A 10,000-nucleotide genomic window follows, 5' to 3' on the forward strand; every position below is an offset into this window, starting at 1 on the left:
CACACTCGCTGAACTTTACCTTGAGAGGAGTAAAGTCAGCATTAATGAAGGACTGATCATCTTCATCACGACCTGCTTCTGTTATTGGTGATCTTTAGGGGATTTCAGTCCAAGGTTAAGTTGTGTAATTGTTACAGTGGAACATTTCTCCACACACTGAGTCACTGCAGAGAGGAGAAACACAGAGGAGGAAAATTTGAATTTGTATCCTAGAAAGTGTCCAAATGAGTCTTTTATTGTTAATGAGGAACAATCAGTGGGACAAAGGCAGCGTGTGTTCTATGAATCATATTGTGTATATTGTCTTCCCCTCTCCGGTGTGTGTGTCCTTCCTGTGTTTGTGGCTGTGCGTGCACAGGGCGTGTGTTCTCAGCCAAAGGTGATAGAATCACATTAGGCGCATAGCTCAGTAATTAGATGAAAGTCAGCAGCAGTAAGACTAATGCTACGGCTTAGTATGACCGAGTAAATGTGCGTGTGTGTGCTTATTGGGTGTCTGTAACTCTCCGTCTGCCCGCGCGTGTGTGTGTGTGTGGACTGTGACGATTTAACACACACACAGGTGGGACGTTTGGAGGAATTTACAATTTTATTTATTTATTTATTCATTTATTTATAAGACTTAGAACATTTCAAAGGTGATGTTTCAGTTATCGCTCCAAACCAAAGGATTAGATTTGACATTATATAGATATGTATTATATTTTAGATTATTTGATGGTTAATCTGAGGGGAAACACTACATTCATTATGATGTACTGAAGAAAAGAGATTTAAACAGATAAATGTCCTAGAAAGTATATAAGGTATTAGTATAATAAGTGTTTTTGGACTAAATACTGTATGAGCTTTATGTTTAAAGTGTAATCCAATGAATGAAGAGTTAATTTGGAAGAAATAGTGAACCTCAGTTTAATGAATTTGAGGGAATTTGTCTTTTTCAGCATTGATTGATCTTTTGTGTTTTACTAATACGACTGGGAATACAAATACAAATCAATACAACTTCATTTAGAGGAATCTGCCTTCTCTCTCCGTGTCTCAGTCTGGATGACGTGCAGCCGCGTTAATCTCAGGATGTTGATTTAGATTGAAAAACAATCCAAATCAAATGACATTTCCTGTCTTTGCAAATCCACACCTCTCTCTCTCTCTCTGTCTGTCTCTCTCTCTCTCTCTTTCTTTCTCTCTCTCTCTCTCTCTCTCTCTCTCTCTCTCTCTCTCTCCCCCCCCCCCCCTCCTCCTCCCCCATGTAAACTCGTTCCCCCGTCACCGCCACCTGCCTCACACAGAGACCAGCCGGACTCCCATTGGCTCACGGCTCAGCCAATGGGAGGCCGGCTCCGCGTTGTAGGGGAAGGCCATTCAAATTGGCTTCATGAGGGCCGGCGAAGACCCTCTGACACACACACACACACATATACACACACATATACACGGTCACTGAGTCACAACACACTCGAGGGGCGTTCAAAGACAGTCAGCGAGAAAGAGTGTGTGTGACAGCCAGCGAGAGGTGTGAGCGGAGGTAGATGGAAAGAGAGAGAGGGAGAGAGAGAGAGTGAGAGAGCAGCAGTGGATGTCAAGGTGAGAGAAGAGAGGAAGGAGCGAAGAGAAAAGATTTAAAAAAGAGAAGAGGAAGAGGAGGAAGAGGAGGCAGACATCCCGGGACGGAAGAGCCTTTTTTTTGTTTGTTTTTGTTGTTGTTTTCTTTTTCTTCTTCGTCCCTCTCCGGAGCATGTTGGCAGAGCGCACATGGATCTAGTCGACCTCTACCTCCCAGAGTGCTTCACGTACCACTCTGACGCCGAGTAAGTACCGCGTGCGATTATCACACCTGCTGACAGCTTTAATGTATACGAAGAAGAAGAAGAAAAAGCGATGGTTCCGTACTGTGACACGCGCAACGCGTTAGGTCTGATTCACTTTGTTCACCTTTATTCACTTTGTTTACTCACCTGTCAGTCCCATTTACAACCTCACTCTTCTTGGCGGAGGCATTCCGTGCTTATCCGGTCATTGATCTCTCTTTGGGTTAAGATGGTAAATGTTTGTTTTCTTGAAAGGCTCGTTTGTTTGTTTGTTTGGTTAAAGTTGTGATTGTCGTGGTGAGTTTGAGGTCAGTTCGGGGGCAAAGTTAAGACACCTTCATCATCATCACTGCGGCGCTTCTTCTTCTCTTCTCTTCTTCTTCTTTATATCAGCTGCAGTATAATCCTTCCTCCCCTTCCTTCTCCTTAATTCATCAAGAATGTGTGTAAATACAGGCTAATTTAATTTCCCGCACACGAGCCTTTGCAGAGACAGATGAGGAGCAGAATGAGGCTCAAGCTGAGGCGGGAGGACAGCGGAGGGGCCCGGCACAGTGCGGCCCGGCTGATTGGCGCCCACGGGTGCAGCTCCAGCTTCAGCCTGACTAAGACTCTTACATGTGGGGGTGCCACTGATCCCTGCTCAGCTCCTGATTCCTGCGGCTCATTAGTTACAAACACGACTGAGACCCCACTGACCTATATAATTACTTCTCAGGGCTGTGTGTGTGTGTGTGTGTGAGACTTCTCTGCTGTGTTTAAAGTGGTGATTGTTGCTCCTGTGTGGTCAGAAACCTACAAGTGAAGTTAATTTTAAAAATGAGTATTGGTATTAATCCCATTAATTTAAGTGTCAAAGTGATTTCAGAACAAGTTTATTTATCATATTTAATCGGCTTTCCAGGTCACTTCATTGAAATGCGATGTTGTGTTTTTAATGTATTTATTTGAGCACAAACACACTTCTTTAGTTTGTTGTTCTGTGTTTTTTTTTTTGCAACTTTATTCGTCCCATATGAAATATAGTGGAATCTTTGCACTTTCCCCTTCCTCTGGATCTTCCTCTTCTTTTCCGCTCCTCTCTGATCTCTTCCCTTCTCCCTCTCTCCCCCCTCCTCTCTCCCCCCTCCTCTCCCTCCCTCCCTCCCTCCTTCATCCGGTGGGTCATTGTCTGCATTATGACTGCGCTCATTTGGAAGTGAGTGTTGCCTTCTTCTCTCTTCTTTCAACACCCCAGGTTAATGAGCCACAGGACTCCGCCCCCTTTCCTTTCCTTTCTGCACTCCCTCGACCTGTCTGTCTCACCAGTCTCTCCCCTTCTTCCTGTCTCTCTCACTCTCGGTCTGTCGCTCTCTCGGTCTGTCTGCCTGTCTGTCCCTCTCTCTCTCTCTCTCCCCCCCTCTCTCTGGGTCTGTCTGTCTGTCTCCCCCTCTCTCTCTCGGTCTGTCTGCCTGTCTGTCTCTCTGTCGTTTCACGCTGCATTCTCAGCTTTTGTTGCCAAGGTGCAATTAGAGTTGTTTTGGATACTGGCACACAAAGGGGCAACGCGTGATAACTTTGAATACCCACCTACACACACACACACACACACACACACACACACACACACACACATCGCACCCTGATCCCCCTCTGATTTATCCCCGCTGGTGGGGCCGTTGCCGTACCGACCGTCTTTTGATGGGCTTTTATGTGAAGTTGTAGATTAGTAATCTGTCAGAGTGAATATCACTTCACATCACATCTGATCGCTCCACTCTAACGCCATTTCATTATGAGAGCCGAGCCCCCCGGCCCCCCTGGACCCCCCGGCCCCCCCGCCCTGATGCATTATAATGGGGCGAGCACATGTATATCTCACTCCATACCTGTCACACACTTGACACGGCAATATGGACGTGTGTGATGGATGGCCTCTATGGGCACCAGTGAGTCATTTTAAAAGGAAACTAAAAAATCCTCTCGCTCTCTCCCTCGCTCCCTCGCTCGCCCTCTCGCTCTCCCCACCCGCCCCCTGCTGATTGGACGAGCCGCAGCAGGAGAAGGCGTCATAGCCCCGGCGACTGATTGTTGATTGGTTAATTGACGGGGGGGTTGATTAGTCAGAATCTTGGTTGTTATCTTAGTATGTGTGTTTGTGTGTGTGTGTGTGGGCAGGTAGAGGGGTCAGCAGGTAGAGGGGTCAGCAGCGCGTGGCGGTGGTTTACTTTGAGGGTTAAAAGCTGCAGCCTGCACTTTTGCCTAACAAATGATTTGTGGCTGAGGGAACACAGATTTACATGACAGGAAGCAGACAGATTTGGACATCAACCTCACAAGGCCGAGATTAGGATGCCAGTGGTCTGCGTAGTGTGTGTGTGTGTGTGTGTGTGTTTGTGTGTGTGTGTGTGTGTGTGTGTGTGTGTGTGTGTGTGTGTGTGTGTGTGTGTGTGTGTGTGTGTGTGTGTGTGTGTGTGTGTGTGTGTGTGTGTGTGTGTGTGTTCTTCTCTGCCTACAGAAACGTGTGGCAGAGCGACGGCAGAGGGGTTCTCTCAGCTTTAAGTGGGCATGGCGACAAACAGTTGCATGCAGGCATGTGTGAGTGTATGTTGCAGTGTTTATGATGACACATGCTTCAAAATGTGTGTGTGTGTGTGTGTGTGTGTGTGGTGGACTGTGAGAGTGTATAGGATTTTTTATTTTTATAGCTATGAATGAATCCTGACGCCACTAAGTGAGTGTGTGTTCATGATGTGTGTGTGTGTGTGTGTGTGTGTGTGTGTGTGTGTGTGTGTGTCCGGACCACATGCCACCTTCTCGGCGGTGACAGACTGTCTGTGTTTTCATATCTTCATCCAATAATAGATGAATGATGCACGCTGAAGCACGCAGGGCAGAATTCCAGATGCTGAAAGTGTAGATTGAGGCGTTTCTGCATTCACGACTCGTATAAATATAATTTCACCTCATAAGAATTATATACGGCTGCGTCAGCGTGAAGGAGCTCACATCTGAACCTACACAAGCAAAGAGAGACGAGTTTATCTGTTTATTTAAAGCTTACTGCCCTCTGGAGTGGACGAAGCTCTGACAGATCTAAGAAGATAAATGTGAAATATTGATGATTTATTTATATTTTTCACACAGATGCTAGCAATTGTTATTATAGGGAATTACCTGCAGTATTTTCTTAATGTTAAATTAAATCTCTCCCTGCTGTGCTAAGCTGTTTTGTCAGCCAGGTTGACTTGTGATCGGTGAATTAGAGATGAAGAGAAGCAGAAAGGATGGTTACGCGGCGGTGAGAAGCGTTCCTGGGTGTTGACAGAGTGCGGCTGATGATCTGGGGTTTGACTATTTCCATAGGTTTGCTCAAGCAATCCCTTCCTTTAAAAACAAAGCAGTGTAATCGACGGGGAACTTTGCATGTGTGGGAAATCCCAAACGGCCGCTTGAGATAGGAGCTGGACGGATGGATGCACGGGCGATGGGACATGGAGACGGCACGGACCGGGGACAGAGTCAGTCAGCTGAGAGAACGGAGCAGAGGAGCCTTTACAGTTTGAAATGACACGGCTGTGCGTTACCATGAGGATGTATAGGATCTTTAAGTTAATAGTTAATTTCCTTCCAAGCTGATTTGCGCAGAGTCAGAGCAGCAGGAACAGAACAGATCACAGCTCGGACACCTGAAGGACATCGTTCATATTTAGGACCATACAGGTGTAACACACATCCTTTAATGCTGACCCCCTGACCCCCTGAGCCCCTGAGCCAGGCATCGGCAACCCCAGCAATCTCCCGCCATCCTCTGGTTGGCTCATATTGAATCCCTCTCTCCTGGCTCCAGGTTCCTGGGCAGGATGTCAGTGAGGGGCCTGGACCCCACCTGTCCCTCCTCCATCAAGCGGGAGCCCTCCAGCCCCAGCCCCAGCTCCCAGGGCGACGTCAGCCCCGCCCAGCCCAGCCCCGGGAGCTCCTCGTCCGACACCAACTCCGGCTTCGGCCCCCTGGTCAACAAAGGTCACGGCAATGGGCTGGACTCCCCGGGCCTGTACGGACACACAGCTGCTCTGGCACCCAGCGCAGGGACAAACAGGTCAGTCAGGGTGTCCCACTCTGTCCCCTCACACTGTGGACCCTGAGCCTAACCCTCAAGGTGGAGAGAGAAGATAAGATAAGATAAGACACACCTTTATTAGTCCCAGGGACATTTGGAGCACTAGTACACAAGTATTTAGATTTTTGGAGGGTTTGACCTTTAGATATTGTCAATTTAAATAAAAAAAGCTCCTAACATCTTAAATATGCTCTGACTTTCTTTCCTTTCTTCCCTTCTTCCTCTCTGCCGCTCTTCCTGATGTCTATCCCCTTTCCTTCACTCCTTCACTTCTTCACTCCTTCACTCCTTCCTCATTTTGTGTTTTTTTTTTCTTTCTCTCCTTATATTTTCGTCTGATCCCAAAGTGTTAAAATCCTCAAAATTGGACACCCACATAACCTTCACCCTGTAGTCAAGGTGAACTCTGAGATCAGCAGGTAGAGAGAACACCTTTGCTTCTATGAGTCCTCTTTATATTTAGTGTTCAGAGATAACAAACAAACAGACTCAACCATTTTATCAAACACATCTTTCTTTCTCCGCCCTCACCTGCTCTCTTTCCTTTTCTTTCGCTCTCCTCCTCCTCGTCGGCGGCTCAGGAGGTTCGGAGAGGAAGAGGGCCAGGTGAAGTGCGAGTTCATGTTGGGCTCGGTGGCCAAGCGGCTCTGCCTGGTGTGTGGAGACGTGGGCTCCGGCTACCACTACGGCGTGGCTTCCTGTGAGGCCTGCAAAGCCTTCTTCAAGAGGACCATCCAAGGTAACACACACACACACACACACACACACACACACACACACACACACGCACACACGCTGACACCCTTCTTGGTTGGATGGTGATGAATCAGTGTCGTACTCGGGGCCGATCATTCCTCCCTGCATTGTGTAAACCTGTTTTACGAGCAACACGGCGAGATGCAGTCGTACCCTGAGCATCTGTTTTGGTGTAAACAAGCCCTGATGGTTTTGCTCGCTGCTTCCTGCTCCCTGCCGCACCAAACAGCAGCCAGGCTTTAAATGCAGACCTGTTTGCAAACAGCTGATATAAGGTTAAGCTTACAGCACAGCTTGTGTACAGTCAACACGTTTCAGTTCAGGCCCGAGCTTTAGATAACATGTGGCGCTCAGTGTGTGTGTGTGTGTGTGTGTGTGTGTGTGTGTGTGTGTGTGTGTGTGTGTGTGTGTGTGTGTGTGTGTGTGTGTGTGTGTGTGTGTGTGTGTGTGTGTGTGTGTGTGTGTGTGTGTGTGTGTGTGTGTGTGTGTGTGTGTGTGTGTCGGTGGCATGTATGCGGGCCTTTTTAAAGGGATTGTCCTGAGCTTTGTTGGCTCTGGTCCCCGGTCATGGAGCTCTGAAGCCACGCTGTGCAGGCCTGTAAACGCTGCCTGCTGGAGGCTGCTGGGGTTCAAAGTGCACACAGGCCCGGGCAGCTGTCAGATCAAACAGGTAGATGTGATGCCCGGCTCATCACTCACTTCCTGTTTCTGATAGCGGGTGACAGCTGAGAGCGCCCGCATCTGCCCGAAGGCCGCCGGCGCTCATGTGCAGCACACTTCCCCCGTCACGCTGGATATCACAGCAATCATTAACAAAGGTCAGGGGTCAAGAGAATGAGCCGGTTGGTATCTGAGCCTGTGTTTGCTCTACGCAGCCTTCCAGAGGGGAGAGAGAGCGGCAGCAGGAACGTTTGTGAAGGATTCATCAGAGAGACGATGACATAACCACAAAGTAAATGTGTGAATACTGAAGTCTCTCCATGTGCTTTTCTTCCTCCTTCTCCTCCTCTTCCTCTGCAGGAAACATCGAGTACAGCTGCCCGGCCTCCAATGAGTGTGAGATCACCAAGAGGAGGAGGAAGTCCTGCCAGGCCTGTCGCTTCGTCAAGTGTCTGGCTGTGGGCATGCTGAGAGAAGGTCAGACTCAAGACACACATCATCTCCACACACACGCTTAGAGAGTTCATAATCAGTGTGTGTATGTATATATGTGTGTGTGTGTTTATACTGTAGTTGTCTCCTCTTTGTCTCACCTGATATCGTGACTGTGTGAGCTCCAATGAAACTTAAATCTTCTGACAGTTAAACTTCAGTGCCGGCTGTTGTGTGTGTGTGTGTGTGTGTGTATGTGTATGTATGTGTGTGTGTGTGTGTGTGTAGTAAACACAGAGCGGAACAATGCATAGCCGCTTGTTTGGGAGGGAGGGAGGGAGGGAGGGAGGCGAGGGTGAGGAGCTATTCAGCCGTGTCAGTCTTTGTTGCACCGCCGTACCTCTGAAATAGCTCCTGGAAACCTGCCAGAGCGTGTGTGAGTGTGTGTGTGTGTGTGTGTGTGCGCAGAAGCAAGTGTGATAATAGACAAAATGACAATAAAACACTTTTTGAAAGATTTTGGCGGAACAGAAGATGAAAAAGGAAAAATCTTCTTCATGTTCAGATCTTTGTTCTTCTGCTTCCATGTCTCCTATGTCACACACACACACACACATACACACACACACACACACACACACACTGTCCCACACAGGCCCAGAGATATGGAGTGTGAACAGTGACGTATAGATTCCAGAGAGTGTGTGGCAGCGGTCAGGTGCTGCTGTGTGCCTGCATGGTGACGTGTTGTTATCCAGATTTAGAAGTGACTCCAAAAGGAAAACACTGGACAGCTCCTACTGTACACACACACACACACACTCTGTGAGGAAGAGGAGGAAGACAGAAGGGCAGATAACATATATATGTGTGTGTGTGTGTGTGTGCAGAAGAAGAGTGGAGGACCGCTTAAGGCTCAGGGAACTTTAAGACTTGTGTATGTTCTTCATCATTTTGTAATTTGTTCTTTGGTGTGTGTGTGTGTGTGTGTGTGTGTGTGAGTAAATATGCAACACATAGAAAGTATTCAACATGAGTGTGAGTAGGATTTGGTTGATTTGTGCTCCCGTGTTTGTGGCTGTTCTCTTTCTAAATGAGCTGTTTTCCACGGGGGCATGGACCCTCGTCCCTCTCTGCCCCCCTCAGACCCCCGTCCCTCTCTGCCCCCCGTCCCGTTCGCCCCCCCTCAGACCCTCGCCCCCCCTCAGACCCCCCCCCCCTCTCTTGTAAATTCCTCCAGATGCCTTGTGGGATTCCTGGACCTCCGTGAAATGCGAACTGCCCCTCGTAACTCCCGTCGTAAGCGCCCTCGTAACGCGCTTCATCGTGTCTCGTAACGCCGTGCGTCCCCAGAGAGGCCGCAGTAAAGCAGAGACAGAGGAGCTGAGAGCTTTAATGAGCAGAGGCAGAGTCGTATTAAACACTGGGCTAAAGGACAGATAGACCCCCGAAAGGATTTGATTAAGACGTGTTTAGGAGAGGAGAGGAGAGGAGAGGAGAACACGTATGTTCATAACATGTGAGCAGGAACCAGGGAGGGGAGAGAGAGGAGAGAGAGCCAACAGTTTAGGTTCCTCAAAACAAGTCACAGGTCAAGATAACATGTCCCTGTCAAGTGCCATGGAAGTCTCAAGTCCTGGTCCAGGACAGTCACAAGTCCCAAAGCATGTCCAAGTCCAGTCACAGGGACCTGGCTGTACTCAAGTCCTAAACCTTCTACAGCCAAGTCAAGTAAGTCAATGTAAGACCGACATGTTCAAGATTATTGTGTGGATCTCTGGTAAGGAGGAAGTGTAGGCTCAAAGTCGAGTTCTACTGCAGGTCAGACAAGTCTCATCTCAGGACTAACAAGTCCAGGTGGAGTCAGAAGTCATCAAATGTGGCTCTGATCCTCATGGGTCCAGTTTGTTCCCAGTTTCTCTCTCTCTCTCTCTCTCTCTCTCTCTTCCTGCTCCTGTCTCTCTCCCTCCCTCCCTCCCTCACTCCCCCCCTCTCTCTCTCTCTCTCTGCTCCTCTCTCTCTCTCTCCCTGCTCCTCTCTCTTTCTCTCTCTCTCTGCTCCTCTCTCTCTCTCTCCCGGCTCCTCTCTCTCTCTCTCTACCTGCTCCTGTCTCTCTCCCTCCCTCACTCTCTCCCTCTCTCTCTCTCTCTCTCTCTGCTCCTCTCTCTCTCTCTCCCTGCTCCTCTCTCTTTCTCTCTCTCTCTGCTCCTCTCTCTCTCTCTCCCAGCTCCTCTCTCTCTCT

General features: G+C 48.6%; 1 protein-coding gene across 3 annotated transcripts in view; it reads left to right on the forward strand.

The window, feature by feature from the left end:
- LOC142988550 (estrogen-related receptor gamma-like) overlaps positions 1-10,000 on the forward strand; it is a 23,797-nt gene that overhangs the window by 6,681 nt on the left and 7,116 nt on the right. Inside the window, exons 1-5 of one of the 3 annotated variants that reach the window (XM_076137754.1) lie at positions 1,396-1,811; positions 5,641-5,889; positions 6,258-6,329; positions 6,492-6,649; positions 7,687-7,803. In XM_076137754.1, coding sequence (XP_075993869.1) covers positions 1,756-1,811; positions 5,641-5,889; positions 6,258-6,329; positions 6,492-6,649; positions 7,687-7,803 — 652 coding nt within the window. In that variant the 5' untranslated portion in view covers positions 1,396-1,755. Of the gene's footprint in view, positions 1-1,395; positions 1,812-5,640; positions 5,890-6,257; positions 6,330-6,491; positions 6,650-7,686; positions 7,804-10,000 lie in introns of those variants that run through there. The other 2 variants (XM_076137755.1, XM_076137757.1) reach the window with 2 other exon arrangements.

This window comes from Genypterus blacodes, unplaced genomic scaffold (assembly GCF_046128005.1).
Source record: "Genypterus blacodes isolate CSIRO-AG114 ecotype Tasmania unplaced genomic scaffold, CSIRO-AGI_Gbla_v1 ptg000334l_1, whole genome shotgun sequence".
NCBI lineage: Eukaryota > Metazoa > Chordata > Actinopteri > Ophidiiformes > Ophidiidae > Genypterus > Genypterus blacodes.